The sequence below is a fragment of the Leopardus geoffroyi genome, chromosome A3 (assembly GCF_018350155.1).
Source record: "Leopardus geoffroyi isolate Oge1 chromosome A3, O.geoffroyi_Oge1_pat1.0, whole genome shotgun sequence".
Lineage (NCBI taxonomy): Eukaryota > Metazoa > Chordata > Mammalia > Carnivora > Felidae > Leopardus > Leopardus geoffroyi.
Genome location: NC_059336.1, coordinates 117,541,198 through 117,559,334, shown reverse-complemented (window position 1 = coordinate 117,559,334; position 18,137 = coordinate 117,541,198). Strand labels below are relative to the sequence as shown.

Sequence of the window (18,137 nt, the reverse complement as noted above, 5' to 3'; positions counted from 1 at the left end):
TCTTCTTACATCCACAATGTGGTCCTGCTAAAAGTCAGCAGATGAAAATGACTTCCCACCCAGGAAGGCACTTGAGAGCTTGGCTTCCAGAGGGAGACACTTTGTGAATCCTGACTTCTCAGCCTGTTGGCTGTGTGACATTGGGTAAGGCCCTTGACCTCGATAAGCCTCAGTTTCTACATTTATGAGATGGGGGTAATAAAAGAGGCTACCGGACAGGCTTAGGGAGGATTAAATGGGGCATCAGAGGTGCCTGGCACGGAGGCATTGCTCCAATGAAAGCCTGTAGTTGCCAATGACATTGAGGTGATGATTGCTGTTATTTTTCATATTCATTTTAGGTCTTAGGTGGAGGTCATGTAACCTACATGCTGGGGTCTTGGGCAGTGTGCCCGGTGGCCTCAGGCTCTGAGACTGGCACGTGTGCTGGGGCCAGGGGCAAGCTTCTGACCCTCAACAAACCCATTCTCCTAGCAGTTCAGATGCTCTTTACTCATAGGATTTTGTAATAAGCATCCCCAAATGTTTTGTGGCCTCCTTACAGGCAAGTACCAGGTCAAGGCAAGCCTTGCCACCAAGCTGGCTGTAACCAGCACTGAGCTTGGACTGCTGGAACCAAGGGAAGATGCTATCTGGGCCAGCCATGACCTCATTACAGAGTTCAGGGATTAAAGCTAGGTCATTTCAGGTTCTACGAGAACAGTGACGAGTGCAGGAGCTATGCTATTAAGTGTTTCCCCTACTGGGAGAATTCCAGAATTTCTAGAATAGTCATAACATTCTGGAGAATGGCTAGAAGATCCTGAACCTAATCCCATAATTTTACAGATGAAGAAACTGAATTCCTAAGGAGTCATGGGACCTGCCCAAGTTCACACAGCTAGTTAAGCTAAAATCTAAAGTGCAGCCTGGGTGACAGTCTAAGGTTTCTCAAGCGCACCGCGTTGCCTCTTAAAAAACAAAATGAAAGTTTTTTTTTTTGTTCTGCAACTAATACACGTTCATTATAGAAAAATCAGAAAACACAGATAAACAAAAAGAATATTAAAACCATTCTTCAACCTGATACCCCGAGATAATTGCTGTTAACAACTTGATGTATATTCCCTTCTGTATTTTTTCTAAGTATATATTTTATTAAACAGGGATGTTACTAGATGTAGCTACTTGTTATAACCTACTTTTCTCAATGTAATATTTCCCATGACAATAATTACATTTTCCAGCGTTGTCTTAACAGCTACATCTTATGAGCGTTCCACAATTTATACGGCAATCCCCTATTTTAGACATTTATGTTGTTGCCAGTTTTTCATGCTTATAAACAAGGCTTCATCATTGCAGCTAAATCGTTCATGTATCCTTGTTTCCTTAAAATATATGTTGGGAAGTGGAATTATTAGATCAAGAGGTATTCCCTTAAAAAATAGTTCTTGATGCATTTTGCCAAATTGCCTTCTAGAGCGTTTATACAACTTTAGATTCCTACCATGTACTTCTTCATTGGAAAAAAATGCATAAATATGATTTTATGGGTGTGGGTAATGAAATTGACAGATTTGAAAAGGAAAAAGGTCTCTTAACGCCAGGTCTTACCACTCTCTCCTTTTATGCTCTTGTCCTTTTTTTTTCTTTCTTTTTTTTTTCCAGCAACTTGACTTTCAAAATGACTGGAAGCTCATCAATGTGTTTTTCAGTAACACAAGCCAGGGTCACCTCTGTCCCTTCGCCCAACAGGTAAATCACAGGCTGGGAGACAGAGGGTTGCAGGTGCAGGGGTAGGGGCAGCCAGAATGACCTTAAACCTGCCTGGTCTACACCTGTCAGGTGGGGCCTGATGGCAGCTATTTCAGAACTTGGGCAACAGACAGATAAATAAATGGGTGTTAGATATCTAAGGGCTCAAGAGCCATCTCTAGGGACAGTGTTTTTAATGTACCATCTTTCATATCAAGGAAAGGAAAGTGAGGTGTAGAGAGGCTGAGTTAATAATCATTCTGCAACTAAGGAAAATCCGCTTCCTAGTGAAAAATCATTTGCTTCTTGTAGCTCTGCTTGTATTTAGTGCTGAATTTGGGAAGAAAAGCAGGATATGTGTGTTCTTGTCGCCTGTTGGCCCATGGGCTCTAGTTATAAGGGGAAGCTAGTATTTCTGTGGGAAGACTGCAACTTCCAGGCTCTTTGGCATTCCTGGAAACCAGACATGAAACGTGTGCCTGCGTTTATTTATGTAGGTGACTGTGACTTAAGTCTTTACTGGAGGTCAGTCCTGGTTAGGATCGGCTGAAAGTTATTAGAAGGGGTGGCTTAGATGCCCAGGTTATGGTGACGTAAATGGCACACAGACTCTTCCTCAGGAGCCTGAAGGCACGTAAGCCACCTATGGCAGACCAGTTATCTGCCCACTGTGCATTCAGCCCCATCCAGGGCCCCCACCAGGCCACGGCACAGGCATGGGCAGGTGAAGTTTCTTGAGGTCCTGTCCTCTTTCCTGTGCTCCTCTCCCACAACATATGCTCTTGCCTTCCTCCGAATGCCCCATGCTCCCACTGATTCTTGCCCCACCATCCACCATCCCGCCTTCCATTATTGATGTCGAGCCCTTGGAGGATGCCGAGGGAGGCCCACCTTCCCTGACCAGCTTTTGTGGAACAATATTCCTACAGATCTCCTGGGTGTGTAGGATATAGATCTTGAACCTTTATATTTCTACTTTACTCTCTGTTTTCTCCAATGCCAAGTGAAATTTACATGCCCTGTTTATTCTCTGCTTCCCCTTTTGGTCATTATACACACCAACATTTATTCATGAATTTATGCATTCATGCGGTGAAGTGCTCAAACAAGCATTTAGACATTGCTGACTTCCTCTGCATATCCATCCATCCATCCATCCATCCATCCGTTATCTATTCATCCATAAATTCATCCTCTTTTCTTCCATGCAGGTATGTGCTATTGTATTCATAACGAGTTTGTTTATGCTAACATTTGTTTTCTTTTTAATGTTTGAATGCATTCATTGATGCTTACACTCATTCATGATTCCTTCCATACACTTTATTTCCTATTCAAGCATTATGGATTATTGTATTCTTTCATGTATTTATGCCTTTAAGCATTCTTGCCTACACAAGGCATTTCTGTATACATATATCCATTATGCCTTATTTACTTTTATTTTTAGTTGTACAAACAAAGCACAAATGCTTTTGCCTTAAAAATAAAACTAACACATTAAAATCAAAGCTAAAATACCGTTTTGCCACCACCTTGACTAAGGAGTGTCTAAAGCAGGGTTTGACATAGGGGTCAAACCATGCAGGGATCCCTGGGTACCCTAGGGAAGAGGGATGCCCTGAACGTGGTCCAGATGGGCAGCAAGGACCTTTCTAGGCAGTACCCGAGACTCTTCGGAAGGGAAAGTGTGATGCTGACTGTCATGCTCAGGGAGAGACTCCCTCAGACTATAAGAAATGGACAACAGGCTTTATTGCTGCCTACGGTGACAGAGCGGGCTGAACCAGCCTTGAGAGGACACTTTTGCATCAAAGCAGGGATGTGGGGTAGGAGCTGCCCTTTCTCGCTGTTCCAGCCCGAGTGATTGGCAGCTGTCTCCAGAGTCCCTGCCTGTGTCCCCGCAGGAGACAGAACAGCGACTTGGCCTTCCATGTCTTCCTGTCTGAGCCACGTCGCCTCAGGGGACAGCTGGTTTGCAGGCTGCTTAGGAGTTTGTCTTGTCGCAAAATTTATCATTAGTTATTTTTTTCACCCTGAAAAGGTAAACCAGGGTTGATTTTTGAGGTCTTGTCATTTGTTTATATATTTTCATTACAAAGAATTGGGTGGGGTAGGAGGTGTCTTTAAATACTCAGTAATAGGAGTTGGCTCGGATTCTCTCCCTGAGCCCTTTCTCCCTGGGGGCCCATGTGGCAGGGGGAGGTCTGATAAAAGTGTGCCGTGCAGAAGTTTTGAGGCCCATCTGGGTCCTTAAATCCAGCGGTAATTGTGTTCCTCCTTTGGACCTGATTTTCTTCAGATGAAAGTGATTCTTAAACTTAAAATGGGGGGGAGGGGCACTGTGGTGGCTCACTGGGTTAAGCATCTGACTCTTGATTTCGGCTCAGGTCATGGTCTCACAGTTTGAGTTCAAGCCCTGCATCAGGCTCTCTGCTGACAGCACAGGGCCTGCTTGGGATGGTCTCTCGGTCCTCTTTCACTCATTCTTTCTCTCTCTCTCTCTTAAAATAAATAAATAAACTTAAAAAAATAAAAGGGATTCCATCAGTCTTTGTGAATAAGTCTGGTTTCCCCTCCCTCCTTGAGAGCTTTGGAATGGCCCTGACCTTGGTTTGCCCTTCCCTGACACGGAACTTCCCATTTTAGAGAGTCTGGTTTTTCTTGGTGGATGATGGGTTGGGGAAGTCAGAGAATGGGCAAAAACCTGGGACCAGACTTCCTCCCAGAGGCTGATGGAGGAAGTTGTATCTGAAGAAAATCGGGTGCAAAGGGGGAACACCATTATTCCTGGGTTTAAGGACTCCGATAGGGGGTGGGGAGAGAAAGAGGCAGGCCAGCAGGAGCCTGCACATCCTTGGCCCCCTGGGCCCATCCCCACCTGCCCTTAGCACGCTTCTCCTCTCCCAGCACAGGCACGCGGCGGGAGGTCTGCTCAAGCTAGCTGGAGTGCTGGACTACCTGCACCAGGAGGTGAGACTACAGCTCCCCGGGACCACGGGCCCTGAGTTTCCCTTCCCCAAAGACTCCTCGGGCAGCCGGCAGGAAGTTGCTCTTCCAAGGGCTGATGGGGCGGGTTCCGGCTTATTCTCCAGTGGCCTCCACTGAGACAGGGAAAGTGGCCTCAGAAGGGAGGCCAACACCCAGGGGAAAAGCAAAGTGGAGAAGCCAGTCTTCTTGCCTTTTCAGAAAAACCCGGGTCAGGTATATAGCTCTTCACAATCCAAGAAGAGTTTTGAACAAGACTTCTGGAAGAAGAAGGGATAGAGCACTGGGGTCTCAGTGGACCTCCTCTTTCCTAAGGCCTCTGAGTCTGAGGCAGTGACACCCCAAGGGCCTTCCCTTTCTGGCCTGACCATGATGAGCAGGGGAGCTCTGTGGCTCTCACCCCAACCCTTTGATCCCCGGGGAGGCGGCTTTTCTGTCAGGATTACAGTCCCGCTGCCACCAAGGTCCTACTCCCCTGTTGACACTGTGGTGGGGCGGTGTTCTGCCCCCCCCCCCCCAGGGGATGGTGAATGACACCTTTCCACGGTGGCAGTGCCGGCAGCTTTGGAGAGACCCCAACCAAGCACGTCCCAGAGGAGGTACTTAACCAAGGAGAGGCCTGCCGTGTTCAACCACACACCAAACAGGCTCAAACCAAGGGTTCCAGAGAAGCCCCTGGGCAGCAATGGTGGTGACCTTGCAAATGCTCACCTTCTCCCTCGTATCCTCCTAGGTCCCCAGAGCATTTGTGAACCTGGTAGATCTCTCTGAGGCTCTGGTGGTTTCTCACTGGCACCAAGGGACTCAGCTCAGGTAAAAAGGGAAGTGAAATGAAACCAGCATTTTGTTGATTAGCTGCCGTGTGTCAGGCACAGCACGGGGCACTTCGTGTCCCTCAGTCCTATGAGAACGACCCTACCCTTCGTCCTCCCCGACGTGTGCCTCCTCCTCCTACACCTGTAAGACTTCCAACTTTTCCTCCCGTACTCCCTAAGCAACTTCCAGAGTCCCCCCACCAGCTCCCTTCTTCCCCCATGGACAGCATGAATAGCCAACATCGCAACCACGCTCTCATCTCTGGCTTGTTTTAACCGGCAGCCTCGCAGAAGAGCCCTGCAGATACTCAGGGGAGACCTTGAAGCTTTCCGAGGTTGTGACACAGTGGTCCTATCAGGTGAGCCCACCCTCAGACACTGGCTGTTGGCCCACAGGGACAGGTGATCCCAGAAGAGAACGGGGGTGGTAGGAACAAGGAGGGAGCAAACTTGTTCATGTCGAACTTCTTCCATAAATTCAGGACTAAGAGTCAGGGACCAAAGAGAGCTACCCTTCCTTCACTTTCTGGCCATACTTCGGTACTCTCTTGAGCAGAGTGGGGACTGACTACTGGTGGGGGGCGGGGGCGGTGGTGGAACCTAAAGTAAAAGATCAAGGGGTGTCTGGGTGGCTCAGTCGGTCAGGTGTCTGACTCTTGGTTTCAGCTCAGGTCATGATCTCATGGTTCATGCGTTCATGAGTTCAGCCCATGTCGGGCTCTGAGCTGACAGCACGGAGCCTGCTTGGGATTCTGTCTCTCCCTCTCTCTCTGCCCCTCCCCCACTCACACTCTCTCTCAAAATAAATAAAGTTAGAAAAAAAAAAGATCAAGAAGAATTTTGCAGATTCATTCTGAAATGCTTTTGGTTGTCATCACCACTTGTACCACACGTCCCTGGCTGGTGAGCTGGTGGTGCCCAGGGGGGGCTTGCTCCCCAGACCACAACCCATGGGCAAGTCAGGATTCCTAATGATGAGCATTCTGGTTTAGAGAAGAGACCCAAGGGAGCGTGGATGGCTCAGTGGGTGCCATCGTCCCTTCCAGCAAACAGCTCAAAGCACAAGTTCCTCCTGATGCGTGTTAACACGATGATTTAAAAAAAAAATTTTTTTTTTAAGTTTACTTATTGTGAGAGGGTGGGGAGGGGCAGAGAGAGAGAGAGAGGGGAGAGAGAGAATCCCAAGCAGGCTCCTCACTGTTGGCACAGAGCCCGAAGTTGGGCTCAAACTCCCAAACCGTGAGATCATGACCTGAGCCGAAACCAAGAGTTGGACGCTTCACCGACTGAGCCCCCCAGGCGCCCCTAACATGATGATTTTTATTTAAGAAGAAAGCCCTATATGAAGTTATATACGGCACTTCTCACTTTGGAAACGACAATTTTGGAGTGGTCAATAGCACATCCCTCCACGGAATCCCGCCCTTGGGAAGAGCATGGGGGCCCCAGTTCGTGCTGGGCTGGGGTGCACTTCACGATCACCCAGAGAATATACTTCAGGTTCATCTCTGGTATTACGTGATGCTGAGGCTTCAGAGGAAAACGAAACCCTGATGTAGTTCATCAAAGGGCCCCAAAGTGTGAGACCAGGGGGAGCTTCCAAAAAGCATGTCATTCAGAACTGCACAGAGGGGCGATTCTGACCCGGGGACCTGCTCCGAACTCCCTGGTGGGAGGATGGGGCAGCCTGGCCTTGCCGGGACTCAGGTGGCACACTTCTCTGCTCCCTCCTTCAGGAGAGCTGGGACCGTCTCCTGGCCTCCAGCAAGTACAACAAGGAGGAGTCCTTCGCAGTGGTTTTCCAGCCTTTCTTCTACCAGACCCTACCCTCGGTGAGTGAGGGGGGCTGCGAGGAGGTGTCCCTCTGCACACACTACACCCATCCCTGGAAGGGAGGGGACTTGGAGTTGCCCCCACCCTTCCCCCAGGTCACTGGGCAAATGCCTCTTGCCCCCCCCCCCCCCCCCCCGGGCCTGCCCGGACCATGAGCACCATGGTGGGTTCGTGCACGCTCGGCAAGGTCTCTGAGGCCTTAGCATCTGGGATGGTCCCTCCCTCCAGGCTCCTGGATCCTGCCTGTTGGAGTCCCTGTGCCCCCTCTAGGGCTTCAGGGATGTCCAGATAGTGGTTGGAAATGAGGAGGAAGAGTATTCATTCCCATCCCCCCACCCCCACTCAGAACACACATGATTCACTTCCCTGTCACCTGCTCCTTCTGCCGTGTAGCTCCGTATGCACAACCTGATGATAGGGAAGAGCGGCCAGACCCTTGACCTGCCCCTGCAGACCCTCACCTCTGAGCCTGACCTCAGACAGGGTCCTTTAAGTGCCCACAAGTAATGGTGGCACTTGGGGCTGAGAGAGAGTCTGGCGGGCCACGCCATCTCTGCCAGGGAGGCTCAAAGTGTGCGGCGGGCCACCCCATCCTAAGGGGCAAAAGCACGTTCTTATCTGGTTCCGTTTCAGGGGGAACAACCACTCCAGGATCCCAGGACACTCGCCTTGAATCTCTGGAGCAGCATGGTGAGTGGCTGGGGGTCGTGGGGTGGGGGGGTGGCTGCCGTGCCAGCTGGGGCTTCGCACACAGGAAGAGAGGCAGGACCTCCACCGCCACACCCACTGTGCCCCCTGCTCGGACGGAGGGGCTCCGGGTTGCCCGCAGGACCCCGGACGATGACTCTGAGCCACCAGGGGCCCTGCGCGCACCTGCTGACAGCCCAGGTCTGACCTCCTGGGAGTTTCACCTTCCCATCCGGGGCTGGGCTACCGCGGTCCTGTTCTTCGCAGAGGCACGGGCATCTCCTCCGCGTCTGCACGGGCCACTTTGCTTGTGGATTGGGCTCACGTAGTAGTTCCAGCCCAGATTTCCCTCACCATCGTGTGGCTCAAGGGCACAGGGTGGTGGCTGTGATGAGCGTGGACTGTGAATGAAGAAGACCTGGCTTCCGTTCCTAATTCCACCCTTCACGAGCCGTATGAATACAAGGTCTCAGCTCCCGTGCTGCAAAACCCTTTTCATAACCCCTGACGCAACACGTGTCCTGTGCACGGCTTATTCCTGGCCCTACCGGCCCTCAGTGAGGACTCACCACGCGTTGGCCCTTCTTACTATACCTGTGGCAGGCTTTCCCCAGACTACGAAAGTCCCCCAGGGCCAGCTGGGCTCAGTCAGTGGGTGGGATAGAACCTCAAAACTGTGAACGTTTCCAGGGCACTGGACGGAGACCTGACTTTGTCATTTTTTCCCCATCGAAGTTGCCCTATTTTTAGAATTCTAGTGATGGGAACTTGGTTGTCCTTGTTCTTGGTTAGGAAACTTCTCTCCCTTTCCTCAGTTGGTTTGCTGTGCCGAGACCGTGAGCCACTGCATTCATTAGCCCACACACAGGCACACGTTAGCCAGGAGCAAGGAGAGTAGGCAAGGTCCCCAGATGGCCCATGGCAAGGAACTCACACTCCCCTTTGGAGAAGGCAATGATTTCTTTTCTGATTTCTTTGAATAAGGATCCTTTAGTGGGCCTGACCCTTGGGCAGGATATTTCCCCCAGGAAACCACTTTGCTGCCCATCTCCTGTGAAGGGCAGAGAATAGGAATGTGACCCTTCCTGCAGGAGCTAAGCCCCCTCCACCCTCTCTCTGGGGGAGAAGGACTGATTCCAGCTCAGCCAAACCTCCTCCTCCTTCTATGTCCGCTTTCCCCCAAGCAACACAAGGGCACCTACAACATGCCCCACCCTAGGCTGGGTCCTAGGAGGATACAGGACACACAGCAGATGACCTCTGCCCTCATAGAACCTAGGGTGTAGCTGGAAAGGTCAGGCAACCCAGAAGAACAAGAGTGAACTTGACCTCAGCCAGCAGTGATGTGCTGGACTGTGTACCCAACAATGATAGGAGCGAGAGGTCAGGAGGATCCCATGGGGACAGGATTCCAAATGGCTTTGTAAGGTGTGTCAGAGGAGGTCAGGGTGGGCATTCCCAGGCAAAAGGACTTTTGTGAGCAAAGGGCATGGAGAAAAGAAGAGCCAATGCACTGGCAAGGGGCAATATGAGGCTGGTCTGATAAGAGAGGAAACCTGAGGATAAGGAGGCCCTGAGAAGGAATAATGTACCCTGAATGCCAGAGAGAACAGATCCAGGGAAAGGCTCCTCTCCCTCCTCTCCCTCCTCTCCCTCCTCTCCCTCCCCTCCCTCCCCTCCCTCCCCTCCCTCCCCTCCCTCTCCTCCCTCCCCTGCACACACTTCCTCCCTCTCTTCCCTCTCCTTCTCCCTCTCTACCCCTTCACCTTGCTATTGGTCATCATTGGTGGCAGGGGCAACAGTGACAATCTTTGCCTTTATTGAGCCCGAGTGTCATCCTGCACATTGACACAGGCACCCGGCACCACAGTGTCCTACTACCCACTTGAGGGTGAGGATAAGGATGAGGCCGAGCAGGCCCACAGATGGGAACAGACTCAAGGCCAAAGGACCATGACATAGTAGGTGTCACAAGGGCTCCGAGGAGGAGGAGGCAGCTTTCCTGGGTGGGCAGTTACCCCCACTCTGTCCTGTCCAACCAACCCCCAGTTATTTCCCAATGAGAGTTCTCGAGGTCCGGGCAGCCAGGCCAGCAGAGAAAGAGGGGCTTCCCTGGATGTGTCACTCTCCTGGCTTCCTCATGGGTGACGTGCCAGACCATCCGTGGCTCCCAGAGTGAGCAGAGCTGCGAAAGTGAGTGGACAGCTCCTGCAGGCACGGGTTAGTCCATAAGAAATGAGGAATCGACCAGGTCTGGGCAAAAGTACTGGGTAAAAAGCCAGAAACCCTGAGTTCCGGTTACACCTGTGTCTTTGGTTGTAGCGTGAGGAGATTCGTGTGGTCTTTCTAGGCCTCTCTTTTCCCTCCTTGCCAGAGGTGTGTGATGACCCTCAGCGAACCTCAGAGGCCTTTAGCAGCACGCACGAGTGGTTCACCCTTGGGTTCACTCTTGTGTCTTCCTAGGGACACAAGGAGGGCAGGCGTGTCTCTGCCTTTATCTCCTTGAGTCTCTGCTGTGTTGGGTTTGAGACCACAGAGATGAAAGCCAGATAGGTCTATCCAAGGCCACGTTCACAGACACAGAGGGCCTGGAATGAGGGCCACTCTCATATGTGGGGAGCAGAGAGGGTCCAACATAATCGCTGTGACCACAGGGGCCCAAGTTCCACCACTTTTCTCCCCCACGATGCCCCCAGACACCACAGTGGGGGTGGCTGTGCAGGCCAGCCCCGCATCTGCTCTCCCTGGCCAGGCCCCAGGGTACACGTAAGCTCTGAGTGAGGGCCAGCAAAGGAAAGTTGCAGATACCTGCAAGAGAGCAGCCCCACTTCTGAAACACTCCTGGAACCGCCCTAGCATAACGTGCCCCCAGACTGCCGCTGAGCTCCTGACACAAAGCTGGGGGATTTTGTGAAGACATAATTCATTCCCTTGGTCCCTTCTGCCCCCATCACCGCCTCCTCAGTAATTTCTGACGATTCTTATGCAACACTAGTTCTGAAGAAACCCACCTTTGGGGAACTGGATCCTTCCAGCAATCACAGACCCCCACTGCATGCCAAGCCCTGAAATTCCCTCAGGAATTGCTCAGCTGAGTGGGAATTCTCCTGGGAGAGAATGTCTAAAGTCATCCCTCCCACATTCCAGTTAATTCCAGTGCGGCAGGGAGGCTGTGGAGAAGAGATGTGGGTGATTCCAGGACTGAGGTGTAGAGCGAGAGCACAGAGACCAGCCCCCTCTGTCCCTGGAGTGCATGTGAACTTGTACCCGGGCACAGGGTGGCAGGCGGAGGGACAGTGGGAGGGGATGTTTGGCCTGGCCACCTCATTCTCCATGCTGCCTGAGCACAGAGGAGGGTAGAGGGTCCAAGCAGGTGTAAAGGGCATTAGAGGAGTGGGAAGGATGTAGGAGACTGATAGAGAGACATTTGAGGAAAGTCTCTTAAAGGAAAGTGTTTATTCAAGCCTATGAATTTCCTCTTTTTAAGGTCCTTAAAAAATGGGCTCTGCTATATCCATTCTACCAGAATTATTAAGTGTGGCTCTCTCAGAGCTTCTTTCCAGACTCTCTTATTGATTACATTCTTGAGAGATTGGAGAAGGGAAGAAGGCAGGCCAGATTGACACCGGGTCACTGAACACTCCCTTTCAGAGCAACCTTGAACATTGTGGGCGGGACCTCCCATTTCCAGGAGTGCCCACCATCAGAATAAATCTGAAAGAAGGTAGGGACCCCAGTTCCTCCTCCAGCCTTCGAGCTAAAAGGTTGCCACCCTTTTTCCAAAAGGTCAATTACACCCTCTTATCTGACTTTGTCCATTTGGGTGAAGAGCTAATCCCAAGAAGGGTAAAGTTCTCTCCCTGGTTCTTGTTTATGGCGAGATGCTGGGATAAGATATTGCTGAAGAATCTAAAATCCTCGTGGAGGATGTGACTGAGCCAGACAGAGCGCCCCATCCCATAGCCTCTTGCCTCTTGTCAAGTCATTGGAAGGGAGGTGAGGGACAAAGGTGCCCAAGAGTCTGGTACCTGTGGGCAGTAGGGCTGACCGTGAACATGAGGTTCCCAAATGGGAGAAAATAGCAGTGCAGGAGGAAATGTGTCTTCTCTCGAAGCTGTGGTATCTTTCAAGAGTTTATGTATCATAAACATTTAAAGATAATGAAAGGAACTTTTTAAAAATGTTTATCTTGAGAGAGAGAGAGAGAGAGAGAGAGAGAGACAGAGCACACATGAGCCTGAGAGGGGGAGAGAATCCCAAGCAGGCTCCATGCTGTCGGTACAGAGACCAACGTGGGGCTCGATTTCATAAACCATGAGATTGTGACTGGAGCCAAAATCGAGTCGGTGGCTCAACTGACTAGGCCACCCAGGCGCCCCAACAAAAGGAACTTAAAAAAAAAAAAAAGAAAGCCTTCCCCCATTGAATTCTTCAACTGCCTTCATTTTCCCATGTGCCCTTGAGCACGTTCACATCGGTTTTTCACCTGCTGGGGCCCCTGCTGACACACGCACACTATTTGATGGCGCTGTTCCACGGGCTCCGGTTATCATTTAAGTAGTTGCCTAGATCAGCACTGAGCCCACCATTGCTCATTCCCGAACCGCTAGATGTTCAAGTTGTTTGGGAGTGGGGGCTGGGCTGTGCCCCACGTCTGTTCCTCTGATTAAAGACCTAGGACTTGAGCCAGAAGCCATAGCTCGTCTCACTCACGGCCACGTAAGCAGTGTTCAGGTAACAGAGGCTCTTCCTGCCTCCTGGACGCGGGCTTACACACCACGGGAAGGGGAGCCGAGGGGAGAGGACGCATGCTTTACACAAGAGCCAAGGGTTTGTCCTTCCTTCCCCACCCTGCTCTCCTCTCGGAGGGAAGTTTCGTCAGCGCTGGGGTCCCAGTCCCAGCTCAGCCTGTCTGGCATTCCATGCCTCTCTCTGTAACATCAGGAGGGGTGGGCTGGGCATCACTGAATCCTCCCGTGCCCTGGGCCTCACCTGGGGCTTGCACTGGGACCTCCTGGAAGGCTTGTTCAAATGCACAGCACTGGACCCCACCCCAAGGTTTCTGACTTGAGTAGGTCTGGGTTGGGCCTGGAGATTTGCATTTCTAATGTGTCCCCAGGTGATGCTGGTGCCGCCAGCTGGCCCAGGGTCACACTATGAGAGATGCTGGGCAAATGAGTCTCTGTCATTGGCACCCCAGGATGCGGCCACCTGTGCAAGACTTCTCTGTTCTTTTTTTTTAATTTTTTTTTTTTCAACGTTCATTTATTTTTGGGACAGAGAGAGACAGAGCATGAACGGGGGAGGGGCAGAGAGCGAGGGAGACACAGAATCGGAAACAGGCTCCAGGCTCTGAGCCATCAGCCCAGAGCCCGATGCGGGGCTCGAACTCACGGACCGCGAGATCGTGACCTGGCTGAAGTCGGACGCTTAACCGACTGCGCCACCCAGGCGCCCAAGACTTCTCTGTTCTAAAGATCATCTCCTTTTCCAGATGGAGCCAGCAGGACAGAAAGATGAGTCATTCAGTGCACGAGACGGAAGTCTGGTGAAATGTCCCTCTCAGGTAGGCCAGAACTGGGGACGGGAGGGAATCCCTTGCTGAGTTGGGGACCGAGATGGGGCCACGAAGAAGTGGGCTTTGCTGTGAAGTGGGGTCTTCCCTGGATGAGACATTAGCCCCATCAGAGGCTTGGGTTGGCTCTTCAAGGCTGGGCACAGCTTTGCACACCTGACACGCTGAGGGTTTACACCGGCGCCTCAGGAGAGCCGTGTCCGCAGCACTGAGGCCCCTTCCACACCTGTGGAGGGCCTGGGACCAAAGCCACAGCTTACCTGGTCCCAAATGTGAGGATGAGCATCTTGAATAACACGCCCGACATGTAGTAGGCATAGAGTTAGTGCTGCTGAGTAAATGAATGAGAAAAGGAACACCGAACATAAATCACTAGAATTCTTTTTATCATTTAATGTGAGTCCGGTTTTGGGCTTTCTTACTGAACTGGTAAGTTTGTTGTTGTTGTTGTTGTTGTTGTTGTTGTTTGGGGTTTTTCTGTTTTTTGTTTTTGTTTTGTTTTTGTTTTTTTACTGGGCTGTAGGACTTAGATCATTTGCCCTGTTTCCCTCTTTGCCTTGGCTGCCAGGAAGCTTAAAATTCAGTTCCCTTTCTGTGGAAATATATGTACTTTGCCTGGTAGCATGAAACTCCAGTACAAGCAGGAGATGCTGACTGTGGCAAAGGGGACATTTCAAAGCATTAGTGAGCCCTCTCAGAGAACTAACGAGCAGCACGGAGAAGAAAAGCCAGATGATGGTTTTCTCATCATTTCAAGGATGCTATGAGCATTCCAAACTGACCAAAGGCATTACTGTGTGAGAAAGCCTGGTGGTTAAACGATACAGATTTCTGGGTCATGATTATAATGTATTACCTTCCTCTGCAGGAGAATCCCTTTCTGTTCACCTACAAGAACAGCAACTACCTGCCCAGGCTGCTAAAATCTCCTGAGGAGCTTGAGGTAGGCTCGGATTTTCTGTGATTGACAAACATGCAAATGAACCAGGAGTGGTACCCCTTGCTGAGTCTTTGGAAGTTTCTACGTGGTTCCCTGGAACCCCATGAGCCCACGGGGAAGGGTCAAAGTGTCAGGTGTGTGAAGCAGGCCAGCCCTATATCCTTGTCTTTGATTTTTTTTTTTTAATCTTTATTTCCTTTTGAGAGAAAGAGAGCATGAGTGGGAGAGGGACAGAGAGAGAGAAGGAGACACAGAATCCAAAGCAGGCTCCAGGCCCTGAGCCCAGAGCCCAGAGCCCGATGCAGGGCTCGAACTCACAAACCGTGAAATCGTGCCCTGAGCCGAAGTCGGACCCTTAACCCCTATCTCTGTCTTTAGAACGGCCTCAGCAACCAGCATCCTGAGGCTTCACGGGGCGTGGTGGGGTGCTCAGCACTGCCTGCTCCCTGTTTTCTTCCGACATAAACCAAGAATCCTCAGGCTCTCCCCAAATCACCGACGAGTCCTTTTAAACTCACCTGAGGGCTTAATCTGAGGAGAAAGTTAAGAAAAAGCAGAGGAATGCGGTGAAGCGCGAAACCAGACAGCATGGAGGCCAGAAGGCCTTCGAAGTTGGCGCACGCCCGTGGGGGCCGCCTCGTGCCTCCTCACGCCTCCCTTGGTGCTTGTCTCAGGAGTCCTTCTCTGATCTTTCCTGTCAAGATGAGATAGGGCACCCTGCACTCCTCTGGGGAGCTGAGAAGACTTCAAGGCTGATGTCCTCACTCTCAGAGGACTGCGGACCGAGACGAGTTGAGACGAATTCACTCCTACTACCATCCCCGCCAGCGGCAAAGACGACGGCCTGGGTCCCCAGCACAAAGCCTGAGAGACACAGCAGGAAAGACTCTTGATTTATCATCATGTCCCTCACGTTCTAACCGATACCTCAGCGTGAGGATATACCTGAGAGGCAGCAGGGCGCTCTGGGGTTCAAATCCAGGCTCTTCCACTTACCGGCACTGTGTCATTGAGCAAGGCACTTACCATCTCTGTGACATGCTAGTCACAGCCCCACCTCACAGAGTTGTTACTAATGATAAGCTCATACGCATAAAGTACATGAAATGGTGTCGGTATGCTCTGAGTTCTATACAAGCGTTGCCAGTATTTGTCATCTGGTGGGAGACAGCGACACATTCCCTCAGGATACGTTTATTGAAAGCCTTCTGTGTGCCACTAGAATGCAAGCAGGGATTCAGAGCAGGGACTCGTCACTATTTGTTGAATGGCTACATGGCTGGGTGGGCAGAGGAATACCAGGCATAAGAGATAAAGCCACAGATAAAATCCGCTGCTTGTCCCAAGGAACTCAGCCTCGTGGAGCCAATCAGCAGTCGCGGCATGACTCTAATTAAAGTTTCCGTGGGTATTCTGGGAACACAGAGGAAGCGACTGACGGGAGAGAGGTGACATAGTTTCCCAAAGAAGACCAACAACCCCAGCCTTGAAGGATGGCCAGGGGTGACCCGGTGGATGGGCGTGTGGGAACGTGGAGGGAGGGGAGGGTGAGGGGGGAACGGAGGTAGACTCGGGCAGAGGCATGGAGAGCACGAGAGCTGGGTTCAGAGCTGGTGGTTTAGAATGTCAGGGTCCTCTTAGGATGTGCCAAGGGGGATGAACTTTGTGCGGATGTTAATACAGCAGAAATGTATTTTTTTTCAACCAACACATATTTATTGAGCATCACTGTGCACTGTTCTGAGCTCCAAGGATACAGTACACAAAACAAGCAAAAATCCCTGCTTTCACTAAGAATTTGGGCGGGGGGGGGGGGGGAGGGGTGACACCATTATATTATGCTTAGAGGGAGAGCATCATCTCTATGGGTTCAGAAGGCTAGGGAGGAAGCCGACAGGACTGAAGGCTGTAGACGCTGTAATATTCCAGGCAAGAAGTAACACGGGCCTGAGGGGGCACCTGGGTGGCTCAGTGGGTTAAGCATCTGACTTCGGCTCAGGTCATGATCTCACGGCTTGTGGGTTCGAGCCCCACGTCGGGCTCTGTGCTGACAGCTCAGAGCCTGGATCCTGCTTTGGATTCTGTGTCTCCCTCTTTCTCAGTCCCTCCCCCACTCAGCCTTATCTCTCTCTCTCTCTCTCTCTCTCTCTCAAAAAAGATAAATAAACATTTTAAAAACCCTATTTTTGAAAAGTAACACAGGCCTGGATGAAGGTCAAGGCACTAGAGGGGAGGCGACAGGATGGGGAGCATTTAGGAAAGGATTTTGTGGACACTCAGATATGAGTGTTCATAGAGAGGGAGGGATCTTAAGGGATACCTAGCTTTCTATACTAAGGGGTACTTTCCAAATACAGGCCCCACTTCTCACCCAGTTTCCTATGTTGCAAGATCCATTTCTCCTTCTCTGTGCCTCTCATTTCAGGTGACAGATGCAATGGAAATCAGGTGCCCTGACAAGGACCCCTCCAACACGATTCCCACTTCAGGTACATGGCTCAAATCAAGCGATTTTTAACCTCATTTGAGGCTCGAAATCATCAACGTAAGGGCAACCTTAACGGGCTTTCCACACAGTCTGGGATACATCAGAGAGGGGTTTTTTCCAAGGACAATAGAAGTAGCTCCTGATGTGTGTTTGGAAGTTCGTGTCTGTGTTTGATTGTTCTTGAGCTACAACATGATAACACCAGTAGCAGAAAGCATTGATTAAGCATTAACTGTGTACCACGTCTTGTCCTGCGAAGAGCCCAGGATGAGTTGAGTGCGCGGCTGTCATTGTCCCTCTGCCGTGGAGCCTTAACGAACCAGTGAATTTTTTCGCCAAAAGACAAAACAATCTTTAAGCAAGAGGCAGAAATAACCGGTCCATACGTCAGAGCCATAGGCAGGAGGCACTCATACACTGCACGGAACAGGAAAGCACGCCATCTTAGAAACGTGCTGTTCTCACTGCTTCTCAGTATTTCCAAAATGACTGTTGCCGGGCCGTGAAAATGAAACTCGTGGAATGTTCCAGGTGACATCCTCCCAGAAAGGGGCCGGCTAAGGGCTAAATCTTTTCTTCTAGATGAGCCTGTCTGAGAGTGATGGCTGTGTGCATGTGACCATGAGAGGTCATGGAGCGGGGGTTGCAGGGAGGAGGCTGTACGTTGACCTGTAGGACTGACTCCATCAGTGCAGGAGCATTTCTGCAACAGTGCGATAGGTTCCCTTGCTTGGTCCTAGAGAGGGACTCCTTTGTTCATTGATTCATTCACTTCATTATTAGGTGATTGTCGAATGCCTCCTAAGTGCCTTCCAAGACAGAAAATTAGGTTTGGAGATGTCACAGCGCCTAACAGGGTTCTTTCAGGGATGCACATTTTTGTCGTCAGACTGTTTTCTTTTGCTGAGCGTTAGTAGAACAACAAAGTGTCAGCCTACCTTTCATGCAGGTCTTAGCTCTCTAGGAGATGTCACAGCGCCTAACAGGGTTCTTTCAGGGATGCACATTTTTGTCATCAGACTGTTTTCTTTTGCTGAGCATTAGTAGAACAACAAAGTGTCAGCCTACCTTTCA

At 50.9% G+C, this 18,137-nt stretch overlaps 1 protein-coding gene across 7 annotated transcripts in view; it reads left to right on the top strand.

The window, feature by feature from the left end:
* The window catches only part of PLB1 (phospholipase B1), a 143,224-nt gene that overhangs the window by 53,712 nt on the left and 71,375 nt on the right, over positions 1-18,137 (top strand). For all 7 annotated transcript variants that reach the window (XR_006703702.1, XM_045447300.1, XM_045447298.1 and 4 more), the window contains 9 exons: positions 1,651-1,737; positions 4,648-4,710; positions 5,459-5,538; positions 5,824-5,899; positions 7,277-7,372; positions 8,007-8,063; positions 13,555-13,626; positions 14,504-14,578; positions 17,001-17,064. Coding sequence is in view for 6 of the 7 variants with exons in the window: in XM_045447300.1 (XP_045303256.1) it covers positions 1,651-1,737; positions 4,648-4,710; positions 5,459-5,538; positions 5,824-5,899; positions 7,277-7,372; positions 8,007-8,063; positions 13,555-13,626; positions 14,504-14,578; positions 17,001-17,064 (670 nt within the window). In the remaining variant the exon portion in view is untranslated. The remainder of the gene's footprint in view (positions 1-1,650; positions 1,738-4,647; positions 4,711-5,458; positions 5,539-5,823; positions 5,900-7,276; positions 7,373-8,006; positions 8,064-13,554; positions 13,627-14,503; positions 14,579-17,000; positions 17,065-18,137) is intronic.